The sequence below is a fragment of the Prunus persica genome, chromosome G6 (genome assembly GCF_000346465.2).
Source record: "Prunus persica cultivar Lovell chromosome G6, Prunus_persica_NCBIv2, whole genome shotgun sequence".
In the NCBI taxonomy this organism is placed as follows: domain Eukaryota; kingdom Viridiplantae; phylum Streptophyta; class Magnoliopsida; order Rosales; family Rosaceae; genus Prunus; species Prunus persica.
In genome coordinates, this window is record NC_034014.1 from 4,154,139 (window position 1) to 4,170,844 (window position 16,706).

Genomic DNA, 16,706 nt, shown 5'->3' on the forward strand with positions numbered 1-16,706 from the left:
TTGACAATGAATTTGACGAATAGACTAAGCTCAGTTTCTAGATTTAATACTTTTAGGACACCATTTTCAAGTGCCAGACACTACAGTCATCCGTTACTTACTGGAGTAGATGAAGAGGTTTTAATTTGAAAATAAAAAGAATAATTGTGCTTAATAATATGCATATGAGTGATCAGCAAAAAAGAAGAAGAAATAAATTCACTCTTTAATTTCTAATGGCCGGTAAGTTAATGATCATTTGACCAGAAATAATCATACTTTTTATTTTTAATCAACAAACCAGAAAAGAAGGATACTATTTAAAATAAAATAAAAATCCATGGCAATGAGGTATTCGAACTTGGAAACCTCTTCCAATATGGAGAAGAGAAATACCACCAGACCGACCAAGTGCTAGTTGGTAAAGAAGGATACCATTTTTCATCAACAAAATTTTTGCTGGATGAATTACATGTAGAGGAAAATAAACAATTTTGTTAATAGTATTGTCCCTCACTTGTGGTTTTTCTTGGCTAGTTAGCTTGGCCAATCATAACCAAGTAGTAAATGAAATGTAAACTGAATTGCAACTTCCAACTCTTGTAACTCATTGGTCCTATGCTTGTAAAACAAATAAAATCTTTGCTTTCTCCATCAAAAAGAAAGAAAAGAAGTATATCCAGTACTTCTTCCAAGCCCAGAAACTGTTTGTGCAGGCAGTTTGCCTTTCTTTTATCTGAGCATGAGTTAGTTCCTTCACCTCAATTCTAAAATCCAGGCCTGGATCAGGACATCTTGGCCTTGGCGAAGAATATTCCGGCAAATAAACCTGGGGAGAAACAAAATCCATTAAATTGAGAGTAATGAAATCACAGTACTGGTATTCATTGTCTACAGAGTGATTTTGCTGATTACCAAATAGTATACTGAAGAGGTTTGGTAGACTGAGAGGCACCTTGAACAGGACTAAACCGGCAAGCGAGATCGGAATCTTGTTTAAGGAACCCACCAGACTGTAAAGCAGAAGAACATCAGAAGTGCCTATATAGATACTCGTGAGAAGTTCATTTTGAGCTTAAGTATACAGCAAAAATAACCTATAGGTGGTGGGGCCAGTTTGATGTAAAAACCACATGGAGGTGAAGCTGATGGCAAGTCCAAGCAATCCACTAGCTGTTGCAATGACCCAAAACATAGGCAATTTGATTACATCCCTGCATATTGAGACCAAAGCATTAGGTAGAAGAAGTGAACTAAATGTGCTTCCAAGAAGAAAAGGGCATGAAGTTATGTCAAACTTAAAATTAGAAGCATAAGCTTACACGCTTTTTATATATTCCCATTCATCAAACATAATAATCAAGAAGGCGGCAAATGGTAGAGATAACAAATTATTCAGCAAGACCATCGAAACTTCATTGAGAGAGCCAGATCTTGTGTATTTTTTTGCTTCATCCATGACTCGCCGTAGAGTGAGCTGTCACAAAGACAAAATATTTACACAAATCAGAAAATGACCTGCACAAGAGCTGTAGTTGCTGTGGTCCAAATTTAAAGTTACAGGTCTCCAAAACAAACTAAAAACTAACAGATCTCCAAAACTATAGCACTACTACTTACTGAGTAGCTTGCTGTTAGTATGCAATTCGAAATCTGCCATGCATAACCTAATGTATCAAAGGAGATATCTGTAATGCCACTGCTGATAGCGGAGATAATCTGCGATACATAAGAGACAAAAGTACTCATTGAAACTTCTATGTCAAACAGTTGTCTGGGAAGAAACAAGTACATATATTTCATCTACGGAGCAATATACATGACATGGGAATCAAAATGCTGGCAGTTTCTTGCAAAACATTAACTGTAGAGTTGATTACCATCAAAAACATGGCAGTCCACACTTTCTGACTCTGATGTTTCCGGAACAAATATAATTCTCCAATTGCTGTTAAAATATTTGTCACATTCTTCAGAATGGTGACCATTGCAATATTTACGTATTTCAAACTGAAAGGAAAAAGAAAGAACCAAAATACATTATGTTTTAAATGTATGTTAGAATATGTTTTAGTAATCAATCATATAGAACTTCAAACTAAAGAGAACTATATATTGTGGATCGTATCACCAATATTCCCTTCAGAATTTGTCCTCATTCCCTTTACTCTAGGCCTGAGCGAACAATAAGCTCCAAATTGAACAAATTAAAAGCACCTAAAAGTGCAGAGTATACAATTATTCAACTTACCTATACATGCCAGACACAAGCATGCTGATGAAGATTATGTTGACAGGGATCCAGACCCTGACCAGTTTCCAATTGAGCTTTTCCACAGTAACAACTCCAGAGAAGCCCAAGAGGACAACAATTACGGAACTTATCAAATTCTGCAAAGAAGCATATGGAACAAATAAAGATTCCATTTGGCTGGCTAAATTTGTGGAGTTTCATAAGAAAAATTATCACCCAATAAGTGACAAGGACTCGATTATTATTAGCCTAGCTAGAAAATACACAAAACAGGAAGACATCTGCAACTTATAAATATAAAACTTCTACATGGTAATTTCATCCTTATCGAAAAGCAAGTGGGTTGGAAGGGAGTGAGAATGCTAACCTGATAAAACATCAAGGATACTCCTGCATTGAAGTTGTAACTGGACAGAACAACTTTGTTCAGCAGTATCATGCTGCAAGAAGAAATGCAATAAGCTGTCCCAGACAACAGAGGTCCAGATTTCTTTGCTGACCCATGTCCACGCTTTTCATTCGGAATAGAGACAATCTCGCCATGCCCAGCTCGACTCCCTCTAAACAATCTGCTTTAACAAAGAAAGAGAAACAAACAAAGGAAATGCGCCAAATTAGCAATGAGGCAAATTTACCACACAGCTTTCATATCCCATATGCTCAAGCTAAGAAGCCATGTGCTTAAGCTAACAGTGACCCCCACCAGCAGAAATTGGTAGTGTTTATCAACGTTACTTCCAAGGAAGAGAATCAAATTTACATTGCGCAACTCTTTAACTGAAAATGCAAAAACCAAATAAGTCCCATTTCTTGTGGACCTTCAAAGCCTCAAATTTTAAAATGAAGAGTAGGCAGCAGATGACTCTACCTGTCACTCAAAGTCGTAGCTCTACGTTCTGGAAGAATGGTATGAACTCCATTTAGAGGACCAACTTCTGGGTCCTCACTATCATGGCCTTTAACTGCATCTAACTTGAAATCAGATGACATATCACCCACCTGCAAAAAAATTAGCAACCCAATTGAAAACTAAACTCCAATTTTCATTTTCTGAAACTCAAAGCCTCAAATCATATCCATTTCTACTCAAAGATGTATATGATCTTACCAATGGAATACCCTTTTTAGTTTAGTCTTCCAAGCTCGAGAAATGTATAACAGAAGAAGACAAGGAATGGGAAAAGCTTAACCAACCACAAAAAGGGGTTTGAATAAAACCAGAAAGAGAAAGATATCAAATGCCAGGGTAGTGGAAATCATGAAGAAAACGTGAATCCATGAATACCATCTTTTTGAAGAGCACGCAAAGGCAATGAAGTGTGGATCTGAGTCAAGTTGTGACAGACAGTACTCTCTCTGTGGCTGAAAGAGAGAAAGAAAGAAGGAAAGAGAGGGAGAGTGAGCATTAAGAAAGGAAGAAACAGAGTGAGAGAGAGCGAGATTCCAGCTGAGAGACGACCGCCATAGAAATTGAATAATATTTGGGAATGTGGAACACTTCCCCATGTTCCTTCCAAAGTCAAATGCTGGTGGTGACAAACATGATTCATCTCTCTCTACTCTCGCTCTCTAGAACAGGACGAAGGTTAACGAAAGTGAACTGTCTCTTCTTTGTTTTTGTCTCTTCTTCTCTTCTGTGGATCGAATCTGGGACGCTGGCATCTGGAATTAGCAAGAAATAATTTGGGTTTCGTATGGAATTTCAAACGGTTTGCTTTTTGACCGGAAATTACGTATTTGGTTGTGATCTGGGTTTGGGCAACATTTGAGAACATTTTACAAGTACAGCCGGCCGGCTATACATAGAATATATTCAAAGTATAGCCGCACGGCTATATTCTATAAATGGCATATTTAATAGTATAGCCGAACGGCTATACTATATAAATAGAAACTTTTAAACGCATAGCTGTGCGGCTATACTCTAGAAATAGAAAATTTTACAAGTACAGCCGTTCGGCTATACCCTTTAAATAGAATATATTGAAAATATAGCCGCGCGGCTGTACAATATAAATAGAAAATTTTAAAAGTATAGCTGTACGGCTATACCCTTTAAATAGCATACTCCAAATTTCTCTTTTGTAGTTACTTTAATTATTATTTACTTAGTGAATAATTAGTGTTTAAATATTTTATTAAAGAAAAAAGTTAAAAAAAAATTAGATACCATTTATTAAGTAATATGATTTATGAAGTAAATTAAAATATTTAATACAAATTATTCAATAAAGAAATAATAATTAAAATATAACTATAGCTAACTAGAAAATTCGAAGTACACATTGCAATAGCTGTGTTTGTATATACTAATGATTGGTGCAAATCACCGAGATTCATTCTGTCATATGAGTGTGGTGGGTGATATTACATTTACTTTTGCCTTTTCGTTTTGTCGGGATGAGTTCAGGCCAAGCTCACAGTAGCAAAAGAAAAGGTGGGGAGAGAAATTCGTGTTTTTGAAACGTCAGCTGCTTCTTCTTGGCAAACTGAAGAGTCTATTACTGGTATGAATCAATTCAACTATGCTACGCTAAACCATTCAGCTTCTTGCTTATTGGAAGCAGGGACAGACCCACAGTGGGGTCAATGGGGTCAAACGACCCTATGGACTCCATGAAAGCAAGGTAGAAGGTCCCTTTGAATTGGGGTGTGACCCCATGAGAATGGCTGAAGGGAGGAGTTGCAGACAGAGGAAGAAGAAGCTGAACAGGAAATCTGTTTTTGGTTTTAAAGAAGCTGACCAAAACGGCGTCGTTTTGGCCCAGCTTCTAATTTTTTTTTAAAAACAGGCTGGCCAAACGGCATCGTTTTGGGCCAGCCCAGCGTATTTTTTTTTTAAAAATGCTCTGGCCAAAACGGCGTTGTTTTGGACCAGCAGCGAATTTTTTTTAAAAAACTCGCTGGCCAAAACGCCGTCGTTTTGGACCAGCGAATTTTTTTTTTAAAGACCTGGCCAAAACGACGTCGTTTTGGTCCAGGTCTTTTAAAAAAAAAAAAAAAAAAAACATATTGTATCTGCTGCACAGCTTCCTCCCGGATTTTCATCTCCAAAACACCTATTTTCTAAACCCTCAAACCTAAATCCCCAATCTCCACCCCAACCTTTAACCCTCTTCCCCACCAAGCCTTTAAACCCCAAATCCTCCATTGTCGCCGCTGCCCTCTAAACCCTCAGTTTAAAAATTGAACTTTTACACTATGACCTTACGACATAAAATTCTTGGGTCCGTCCCTGATTGGAAGTAGTCTTGTGAATGCCTCAAGTATTTTATTCTAAAAAACTTAATAATAACATGAACGAACTTATATACTGATACGTGCAATTGGAGGTATTCTTATGGCATTTATACTTTTTATATTTCATTAATGCAATATGAACAGATAAGGTTCTAAAAACACGAAAGCTTAAAGAGGCAGAACAGGCAGATGATGCTTCAGCTGCCAAGTCAGGTCCCTTCCTTCAGGAAGAGATCATGTCTTTGAAAGGTTTGGAACTCCTCACTAAGCACGCAGAGCCTGTTGAGTCTGCACCAGAAACGATACCAGAGGCATCACCTCCTGTTGTTCAAGAGAAGCAGCCTGCAGAGAAAAAACCTGTTAATAAGTCAAAGTGGCTGAAACTGTGACATGAATTACATGAGTTCTATAAATTGATGAGCGCAACTCCCAATCTTTAAGATTGTGCTGATTCTGGCCGTTATTTGATGGCTGCAACTTGCCGTCGGATATGAAATGTCAACACTTGTGCTTTGCTAAGGTGGTTCATATTTTCTAAAACAATATATGAATGTTAACCATATATGAAATGTCAGTGCCTGTGCTGCTAATTATTTTGCCTTTTCATCTTACATCTTTGAATATTTTGTTTAGTGTTGGCTAGGCATTTGTATTGCCTGTTTTCCCAACTTCCTTTTTCTGTGTTTATCAAAGGGAAGAGGATATGAATGTCGACTTTCTCTTGACCTGAACTCTCATATAGGTGAACTTGTTTTGTTCAATTCTTAGGAAGAAGAAGGATCTACTGGGAATGGTAGGGCTCCCTCGATGTCGTTGGATGAAACTGGTGGTCGGATTACCCCTTCATACGGTAACAAATTCCACGCATATCTTCTTTGTCTGTGCCAAAGAAAAACGTATGGGGAAGAAGGGATTTGGACACTCTACACTCTACAAAATTTAATCGAGCAGTTTCTGTAAAGTTAGAGATCTTGTTAAGAATAATAATTCTCAGTTGTTATTGATAGAGCCAAAAGGCTAAGTATTTATAGAGATATTACAAGCTTAACTAGGAAAACTAGGTTACTTGGAGACTACTCCAAATCAATTACAATCAACTAATAAAAGGAAACTAAATAACAATTTAATAACATTTCTAATTTCTAACACTCCCCCTCAAGTTGGAGAGTGAAGGTTCAGAACTCCTAACTTGCGAATAATCATATTGAAGGAATCTTTTCCAAGTGGTTTTGTGAAGATGTCTGCCAACTGGTGGGAAGAAGGCGTGTATGCAGTAATAATCATCCCAGATTGAATTTTCTCCCGTACCAAATGACAGTCCAACTCGATATGTTTTGTACGCTCATGAAAAACTGGATTCGCTGCTATGTGTAGTGCAGCTTGATTGTCACAATGCAAAACAGCGGGCTCTTGAATATTGACTTGAAAATCTTGTAACAAGTATCTCAACCAAGTTATCTCACAAGTTGCATGTGCCATGGCTCGATATTCGGCTTCGGCTGAAGAGCGTGAGACAACATTCTGCTTCTTCGTTTTCCATGATATTAGTGCGTCCCCAAGAAAGGTACAATACCCAGTGGTAGATCTTCTTGTAGTTGGGCAGCTAGCCCAGTCAGAGTCACAGAAGGCTGTCAGCTTTAAGTTGTTTTCTGAAGGAAACAAAAGTCCTTGGCCGGGTGAACCCTTTAGATATCGCAAAACTCGAAGTACTGCCTCAAGGTGTGGCTTGCGTGGTTGGTGCATGAATTGGCTAAGTATATGTACTGAGTAAACAATGTCTGGCCTGGTTATAGTAAGGTATATGAGGCGCCCAACAAGTCTCCTATAGTGAGCAGGGTCATGTAACAAATCACCATCAGTTGGAGTCAGCTTTAACTTTTGCTCCATGGGAAAATCATATGGGCGTGCTCCGAGAAGACCAGCATCTTTTAGAATATCCAAGGTGTATTTTCGTTGAGAGATGACAATTCCACGCTTGGATCTTGACACTTCAATGCCCAAAAAGTATTTAAGGTCACCTAGGTCCTTGATACGAAATTTTTCATGAAGGACTCCCATGAGAGATTTAATGGAGGCTGGATCATTGCCTGTAATTATAATGTCGTCAACATAAATCAATAAAGCAGTGAAAGATGAGCCATGTGACCTGGTGAATAGAGAGTAGTCTGCCTTGGACTGATTAAATCCCGCCATTTTTATAGCGTTGGAAAATTTGGAAAACCAGTTTCGTGATGGTTGTTTAAGTCCATATAGTGACTTGTTGAGTCGACACACAAGATTCTCCCCCTGTCGACGAAAGCCCGGTGGGGGAAGCATATATACTTCCTCATCAAGATGTCCGTGGAGGAACGCATTTTGGACGTCGAGTTGGTGAAGAGGCCAATGTCTAGCAGCAGCAATAGCAAGCAAGCATCGGACAGTGACAAGTTTGGCGGTGGGGGAGAAGGTCTCATGATAGTCAAGGCCTTCTTGTTGGGTGTAGCCTTTAGCCACTAACCGAGCTTTATAACGCTCAATGGTGCCGTCTGAACGATGTTTGATTTTATACACCCATTTGCAACCAATGGGCTTGTGACCATGAGGCAGGGACGTAAGGGTCCATGTGTTATTTTGCTCCAAAGCAGTAATCTCGGCAGTCATGGCTTGCTGCCAATTGGGGTCATTTGCAGCTTGATCATAAGAAGTGGGCTCTGTTTGACCTGAAATAACAGTTAAGAAAGAACGATGTGCGGGTGATAGACGTGCATAAGAAACAAAATTTGACAAGGGATAACGAGTACCTTTCTTAGAACTTGGCATAGAGTCGGACAATGGAACTTGGGTATGCAACATAGCATGATACACTTTTTAATCACGATGCCAAATAGGAGGTCGTGTAGGACGAGTGGAGTGACGGGTTGGTTCCAGAGGAGGAGATGGGTGAGCCGTCACCGAGGAATCTGGCTCGATGGGAAGAGTTGGAGGAAGAGAAACCGGATCCGGCGAGGCAAGAGGAGTGGAGTTATGGTGGTCCGCATGTCGTGTATGAGGGCATGTCGGAAATTGCCACCAAATAGAAAATAAATGTTTTTAACTAAGGATATCATTAAAAGAAATATTTTTATTATTATCTACTACTGGGGGTTAAAAAAGCATTAAAATTTAACCTGGAAAATAAATTTCTAAAAAATTAAATATTTAAAAATAAAAAAAAAAAAAAAAAAAAAAAAAGGCCCAGACCCTCCTAGGCCGCCTAGCGCCTAGGTGGGAAACTTTTTTTTTTTTTTTTTTCCTGATGATTCAATCGCCTTTAATTTGTGGTGATACACTGGAATTCGCGTAATTGTTTATAGTCGGTGCTCTTTCTTTATGCACCAAGCTCTCAGAGTTGCACACCAAAGCTCCTGAACATAGCTTTGCCTACACGAAGAAAACTATCGAACTAGCGTTTGGCCGCAAGCTCCCGGAGATTTTTGATAATTTTGAAGAGAAACCAGTTAGCATCTGGAAGTATTGCTCAAGGGCATGGAGCTGGTCAACAGGTGAAGCCCATAGTAGTTGCCGTAAAGCTTAGGCATCCTGGTGTTTGTGAATCGATTAGGAGAGATTTCGTTATAATCAATCTGGTAGCAAAAATTTCAAACTTCATTCCTGCTTTAAAGTGGTGGAGATTGGATGAGAGTGTACAGCAGGTTGCAGTTTTTATCATGTCTCAAGTTGATCTTGCAAGGGAAGCTGCCCATTTGTGCATCCTGCTGTTTTGGTGGAAACTTATTAACAAGTAATTCCTACATGGTTGATTTTTTTTTTCTCTCTATCTATTGTTCTATCTTCCACCATCTCCTCTCTAAAACTGGGCAAGTAATTCACCTTCAAAGGTTTTGCCTTGTTAGTTTTTCCTTAACAGTTCTGGAGATCCGTTGCATTTATCTTTTTGGGTGTTCCTTATTAAATAAGTTGCAAGTTTGACATTTGCACTTTAAACATATATTCCTCCTTTATGCTAAGATTATGCAAAGAAAGAATTTCATATTAGAATGCTTTTCAATCCAACTTCCCCTGGTAATACTTCCTTGTCTCAAAGCTTGAATTTTGTAAAGCACAATTGAAATATGTGATATATATGTGTAGTATTCACTCCTTTTTTCGTTTATTCATCACTGTGTGTGTTATGATTGTAGACAAAATGCAGTTCCTCAATGATATTATGAACTCAGGAAGCTTCTGTTACAAGTTTCCCTCCTTAATAATCCACAGTTTGCATTTGATTTTAGTCTATATTTGGCCAAAGTTTCTAATCTTCTTCTTTTTACAGCAAGTGGAGGAGGCATCGGCTTTCTGGGGTACTCCAGAAGGTGATCTGGTCCATCCTGCTGAGTGTATGCAACAGTTACTGGAGAAAGTTAGGCGTCATAGAGTCAATGTCGATGGCAATGTCTGTACTGTCATGGTAACCACTTCGGTTCTTGAGCTAAAGCATGGAAATTCTGTAATCTTTGCAATATTGGCATGTGCAATTTATAAGCACAAAGACATTAAATTAAAGCACACGCAGATTATCAAGTTGTCTTTTCTTTATTTGTTTTTCTGCTTTTGTCTGTTGGCCATATATCCTTTACTCCCTTTCTCTTCTCTTTATAAATTTAATTTAATTGTCTCAGAAAAACAAATATAATAGTTTTTTGTATTATATAATAGGTTTACCATGAGTAGCAGAAATAGACAATAACTGATAATATCTTATCCAAATCTGAGAGGCAATTTGCTCCAATTTATGTTATCATTGGTGTGGTCATCATCAATAACTGATCTTATACAAATCTCATCACTGATTATGTTTTGCAGGGATGGCAGCGGAAACTTGATCCCGGGTACAATGTGATGCAAACACTGCTTCTCAAAGCTGACTAAGGGGCTAATGGCTCCATAAGAAGGTCTTATCATTGCTAATGCTATGATTATTACTAAACAATTTTGACAGTTATAAAATCCAAAATATACCAATCCCAAGAAGTGGACATGAACATTTAGATCTTTATTCATTTAATATTTTTTGTTTTGGAAATTGAAATACGTTTTGAAGGTTCATTCCTCCTGTATTTAGTTTGTTTTAAAAAATAAATAAATAAACATTACTGTTTTTGAAGCCTCACAATTCACATGTAAAAACAGTAGAGAGGTAAAAGACAGAAATAAAGTGGAATTCTGTTCTTTTTTTGGTAACCTTGATGTTCCTGAATCTTCCAGTTCTCCTCTATTCTAGATGTGTTCACGGTGGTTCTAATCATTCTGCAAAAGTAGAGCCAGCCAATGGTTGTACAGGTAAAAGGGAAACTGGGAAGTCTGCAAAGAAACCTGGTGAGTTATTATTGTTGCATCTGTACTTTTCCCACTGGAAATCTCTCTTTGTTTTTTACTTTATGAATTTATTAGTAGCATTACAATCATTTTGATGTGCTAGATAAAGGAAGGACTGCAAAGGAGGAGGCACGTGAGTTACAACTTAGGGAGAGGAGGCATCCATACGGGAGACGGTCCGAGAAATACAGAAAAATCTATCTTCCATACTTAAAGCACTTGGGGAAATGTCCATTGCTAATCCTATTTTGGCACACAGTCAGCTTCCTTCCCTGATATGTTCTGGAAGCCTGAACTTGTGGAATGTTTCTTATTTGTATTTAACTAGTTTATTAAGATACTGAATATCTTTTTATCATTTTTGGATTCTTGTCTTTCTCCAGCTTGTTATCTCTTCCATCCATTTTTCTTATTTACTAAAGAAATAATAATTAAAACATAATTACTATTGAAAGTAATTAAATAAGGCTAAAATATTATTTAATTACTAAAAATAAAATTTAAAATAAAAATTTATTGACCTAAAGATACTAAGTTTATATATATATATATATATATATATTTTTAAACCTCTACCGACGAAGATAAGTCAATCCCGACAAAGTTTTGCCAGATTAGACTTCTCCCGACGAAGTTTCGTTGGCAAAGGTAACTTTTTTCGGGAGAAATCTAATTTGGCAAATATTTGTCGGGATAGACCTGTGCCGATGAAAACTCGTCGGGAGAGGTTTATTTATTTATTTATTGTTATATTGTTATGTTTCAAGAGTATAGCCGCTCGGCTATACTCTACAAACAGAAACGTTTAACAGTATAGCCGCACCCTTTAAATAGAATATTGTAATCGTATAGCCGCACGGCTGTACTCTGTAAATAGAAAATTTTAACCGTATAGCCGAGCGGCTATACAGTTTTAAATAGAATATTTACAAGTATAGCCGGGCGGCTATACGCTTTAATTATTGTTTACTTAGTGAATAATTAGTGTTTAAATATTTTATTAAAGAAAAAAATAAAATATTAGTTACTATTTATTAAGTAATAAGATTTATGAAATTAATTAAGATATTTAATACAAATATTTCAATAAAGAAATAATAATTAAAATATAATTACTAATGAAAGTAATTAAATAAGACTAAGATATTATTTAAAAGTATTTATGTTTTAATCATCTTATACTTTTTAAATTACTTTAACCAGTAAGGCTATCCTTTTACATACTCACATGGCAGGCAGGCACCAATCGCCATAGAAATCCATGCCCCTTGTATCATCAACTATCAAGGTTAATTGTGATATGGGACAAGCCGACAAGGCCACAACGCCATGGGGCTCAATCTACACCCCACACTAAGACACTATAATTACATGATCCTTCTATAATTAGTTTCAACTTTCACGTGAGTGTTGATAATATTATTTTAATGTTTAACATTTTATCTTTATTTATAGAGAATTCTTATAGAATATAAACTCTTATCTTCTTCATAGACTATTATTTGACATCTTTGTTCTCTTTTTTTTTTTTTTTTTAGTATAAGTGATAATCTTACAAGGGAGATGGTTCTCTCATACACAACTAAGATGTATTCGAACTTAAGACTTTTAGTCTGCACATCAAGACTCATTTTCATTCGACTAGACCCCCTTTTTTTAAAATGAAGTGTGTGTTTTGAAATTTTTATTAAATAAAGCAATTTTGAGTTATTATAAATTTGAACCATGAAAACCTTTATTTACTTTATTTTATTGCCTCGTTAGTTGGCAGGAGAAGAGATTTGGGAATAAAATTGATTTGTTTTCTTATATTTGACAAGTCCAAACTTGGAAAACGGTTTCCTTGGCTCATTGGAAAAATAAGAGTGAAAATAAGAGCATGGCCTGGCTCCTTAAGGAGTCCTTAAGGAGGAACTCCTTAATATGACACGTGTCAAAACCACATTAGTTATGAAGAGGAACTCCTCCTCAATCTTGAAGAGCCAAGCTTTTTCCAAAAAATAAAACCCTCCATCACTTTGACTTTGAGTTTTCTTTCTATTCCCATGAGAAACAAAGACAAACATTAATTACACTATTTTTAAAACAATCTGCCCCTATTAACAATTGAAAATACCAAGGCAAGCGCTAAATTTATTGTATAGTCTAATTTAGGGGTTTTTTTTATTAAAAAAATAAAGAGAATAGCGGTAGGATTTTATTAAAGGAAAACGTAACTAGTACAAAAAAATCGGGCAATATCGTTGGGGATTAGACGAGTTTCTCTACACATATATGTTCGGTCGTCGGTCTAACTGAGTAGCCTTACCTGCTCAACTGCAAGCAGGAGCAGGAACCTAATCACTGATAGAGTACCCCCCCGTCCTCCTAGGAACATACCCGTAAAAACTACTTGTTACAATCCTCAAATAAAACATCAACTAGTACGTCAAACATGAAAAATCAATATTCAATTTCCGTCCCCTCTTGACTTCTACTCAAACATGACCTATATATGTAGATAGCAAGAAAATAAAAATAAACATTATCCACATACCTATACCTTATACCTCTATTGTAAAAATTAAAAAAAATCAAAATCAAAATCATGATGACTGATGTGCAGTTGCAAATCACAAAAAAAAAATCACAATCCTTGGTCTAAAATAAGGGCTACAAGTTCCAAGCATATCAAACACTCACACAGTGTACACAATCACAAAGCAAGGAAGCACAGCCCTCGGATTAAACACCAAGAGCTCCTCCTCATCCACCCTCGTGTGGGCCCCACTCCCTCCTCTCCCCACCACCGAGTCAAACCCGCCGCCCTCCTTGTCCACGTCATGCAGATCCTCCTCCGAGTCACACCCGACCCGACCCGCCACGACCCGACAAACAAGCATGGCACGTTTCACGTTCATGAACTCAAACTCCTGCTCGATGTCCTCCGGGATCGCCACGTGTGCCCTGGAGCTACTCGACAGCGTGGAAATGCCGTCCAACTTGGGTGAGAATCCGGATTTAATAATCCCGCAGACGCTACAGTACTCGCGATTACAAATCCCGGAATTCCCGTTGAGTCCCAAATCGCACACGAAAGTCGAGCAGTGAAATCGGAGAAGCTCGTTCCCGTCGGCGATGCACCGCTCGTCCCTCCTACGAACGGGGCCATTTCGCGCCGCTTTGCACTTCACGGCCTCTCGGTACTCCTCGAACCTCGACAGGATTTTTTCGCTGTTGTGGATCTTCAAGATCCGGCGAATTTCGGGGGCTTTTCTGGTATCGGTCCAGCCTGTTTTGAAAATGATCCGGACGATGTTTTTGCCCGAGTCTCCGTCGATGAGCTCCGAAACGGCGTGGCGGGTAGCTTGGTGGTTGTCGAGAGTCTCTGGTTTCGGGAAGATTTCGCCGCAGGCGGTGCAGGGGAAGATATCGTTTCGGAGAGGGAAGAAGGGGTGGGAAGCGGCCGAAATGTCGGATTCGGGGAAGGAGCCAGATGGGTATTTGGAGTCCGGGTCGGGTTGGACGAGGGAGACGATGGAGTGGTGGGAGGAGCGAGGAGGCGTGGAGAGGTGGGATTGGATGATGTTGGTGCAGGTGATCTTGCAGGTTCTTGGGGAGGTGAAGATGCGCTTGAGATAGGACCAGGAGGCTGTGAGGGCTTTTTGGGGTTTTAGGGTGGGTTTAGAGAGAAGGGAAGAGAGCTTGTGTTTTTTGGTTGGAGGGTGGTGGTTGTTGGTGGTGAAAGTGAAGCAGCCAAGGTGGAGGAGGAGGATGAAGAGAGATAGGAACTTGTGGAAGAGTGTCGATATGTTGGCCATTAGGGTAAAGGGAGTGAGAGACTAGCTATCAAGGTATAGGGTTAGGCATGAAGGTGGAGAAGAGGTGATTGGGAATGAGATGGGAGTGGAAGAGAGAGAGAGAGAGCAATGATGGAGGAAGAAGAAGAGAGAGGATCATGAAAGGGGAAGAAGATGGAGAGAAGAGGAGGAGGAGGAGGAGGAGGGTGGGGCATGGGAGCAGTGGAAGAAGAAGAATAAAGCTAAAAGAGAGTAGGAGTGGGTGGAAGGCAACTTCATGGTATCTCTGTCTGCTGCCCCTATAGCTATGCTCTTATGTAGTGTGGCTATATATTATTATTATTATTATTATTATTCTTGTGGAGAGTTTTTGAGCGAGAATATCGCTTTGCGTTTTTATGAATCATGAGATTGTATAGTTTGTTACAGGTAGTATATATCTGTTACAATGTATTGAAGAAGACGGTTAATATTGCATATTATTACCGTTAACCGAATATAATTGTCTTCCATTTTAAGATAATCTAACAAGATCCATGCTTGAAGTCCTATGATGTTGATTGAATATATATAAAATGCATGCATTGGTTGCATATTTTCAGTATAAATTTGTACAACCAACTTTAATGTTAGAATATTATCAGTAGTTGGGTATATAAGAGGATGTATATCACATTCACATCTTCTTTGATCAAAAATACCAACAACCTTAAAGATGTAAAGACGATATAAAAGTGACTTTACACTCTCGAATTTACATCTCCCCACTAATAATGCTCTTAATAATAACACTATTAAATTTGATGTTAATAATAACAATATTCAATGAACTTTGATCAATAATCTAAATCTTTGTAAAGAAAGGTAAATTTGTTGTCTACAAATCACATGCAATGTAGTTATTAAATGTTGAGTATTTCATACTTCTAGTTTTTTCATATATTTTGAGTCCATTGTGAATGCTTTTGTTTGGTTAGAACATGATGCATGCACTCGAACACCCCGCAGGTTTCACATGGATCTTACCTTTAACCATAATTTCATATTTAATTATGGCCAAATAAAAGCTATAATGAAATTAATATCTCATCTCATGTCAACGATCGACAATCCAAAACCCTCGACAACAGTACATGCAGTCTTCTCAGAGCAATATCTCTGGAGAAATTGAAGAAAGATTTTCAACTAGTTCAAACTCCTAGATGTTATACTGTGTGTGGACGTGGTGGTTCCACACGTGCAAGGGCCAAAACCCTTTTCTGTGAAAGACATGAACAAAAAACATGACACATGATTTTTGTCTAATTGCAGGTTTTTTATTTTTATGGCTAAAAATCGACTAATGCTAGCTAACTTCGAGGGAATTAATTAATAAATTAAATTTGTTTTAGTGCTTCACAGAATCGATTCTTTCTACTGCTGGCCATGCATTTTGGAGACATATGCTTCTGATTTTCTTTTTTCGTTTTCAGGAATCTACCACGCACCAAATGTTAAAGTAACTGCAACTTGGATGCTGCTAATTAAAGTCTTGGTTGATGTATTAAAACTTAGGGTTTGGAAGATGTGTAACCTTTATATCTACAACGCTCGTTACGTATCATTGTCAACACGAGTTATATCAACTTAATGAATGTTAATTTTCCTCTTTATAAGGTTGAATGTGAATGATTTATTAAATAACGTACAACATTTGGTGTTTTGAGTAATACTAAGGTTTTAGTGAAGCTTTAATCCCTAACCAGGAAAACATTAAGGGAAAAAGAAAAAAAAAAAGAAAATAAACAAGTAGAGATCTACTGTGTCGTGATATATTGGTGCCAAATCTCATCAAGATGCCCCCAAATGGTCCTCATTGTTTAATTGTGGGCTCTAGCCTATACAATAGTTTAATGTGGGCCAAGTGGCCCACTTGATGACCAGGCCGAGCTTCTTGGTGGGCCAATATGATTCATCTTTGGCAGATGACTGTTGTTATGCTCAAATCTCCTTGTCTCTCATGAGTCATGACACGTCACAGGCCCCACTTCTTCAATTATAGTATGAGGTAATGATCGTAGCCAAATAACCCTGCCTTATTAAGAAATTACAGAATTTACCACAATTGTGAAGTTTTT

At 37.9% G+C, this 16,706-nt stretch overlaps 2 protein-coding genes and 1 long non-coding RNA gene across 6 annotated transcripts; 1 reads left to right on the top strand and 2 right to left on the bottom strand.

Annotated features, from left to right (window-relative positions):
- On the bottom strand, positions 242 to 3,953 carry LOC18773311 (GDP-mannose transporter GONST2). Of its 3 annotated transcripts, none has more exons than XM_020565292.1 (10): positions 3,342 to 3,953; positions 3,102 to 3,232; positions 2,601 to 2,802; positions 2,231 to 2,370; positions 1,860 to 1,989; positions 1,600 to 1,698; positions 1,302 to 1,456; positions 1,077 to 1,193; positions 935 to 992; positions 242 to 808 (listed from the first exon to the last, which is right to left on the bottom strand). In XM_020565292.1, the coding sequence occupies exons 2-10, from the start codon at positions 3,221 to 3,223 to the stop codon at positions 596 to 598; spliced, it is 1,236 nt and encodes a 411-aa protein (XP_020420881.1). In that variant the 5' UTR covers positions 3,224 to 3,232; positions 3,342 to 3,953; the 3' UTR covers positions 242 to 595. The 3 variants fall into 3 exon arrangements, with proteins under 3 accessions (XP_020420881.1, XP_020420882.1, XP_007206735.2); XM_020565293.1 differs by lacking the exon at positions 3,342 to 3,953 and adding an exon at positions 2,937 to 3,010 and having other exon boundaries at positions 3,102 to 3,187; XM_007206673.2 differs by having other exon boundaries at positions 660 to 808; positions 895 to 992.
- On the top strand, positions 8,794 to 11,162 carry LOC18773650. Of its 2 annotated transcripts, none has more exons than XR_002272207.1 (5): positions 8,794 to 9,233; positions 9,768 to 9,902; positions 10,298 to 10,386; positions 10,700 to 10,810; positions 10,914 to 11,162. It is a non-coding gene; the product is annotated as an uncharacterized LOC18773650 (long non-coding RNA). The 2 variants fall into 2 exon arrangements; XR_002272208.1 differs by having other exon boundaries at positions 10,716 to 10,810.
- LOC18774717 lies at positions 12,986 to 14,903 on the bottom strand. Its single transcript, XM_007205316.2, has one exon. It carries the CDS (start codon positions 14,608 to 14,610, stop codon positions 13,489 to 13,491), a length of 1,122 nt encoding a protein of 373 aa, XP_007205378.1. The 5' UTR covers positions 14,611 to 14,903; the 3' UTR covers positions 12,986 to 13,488.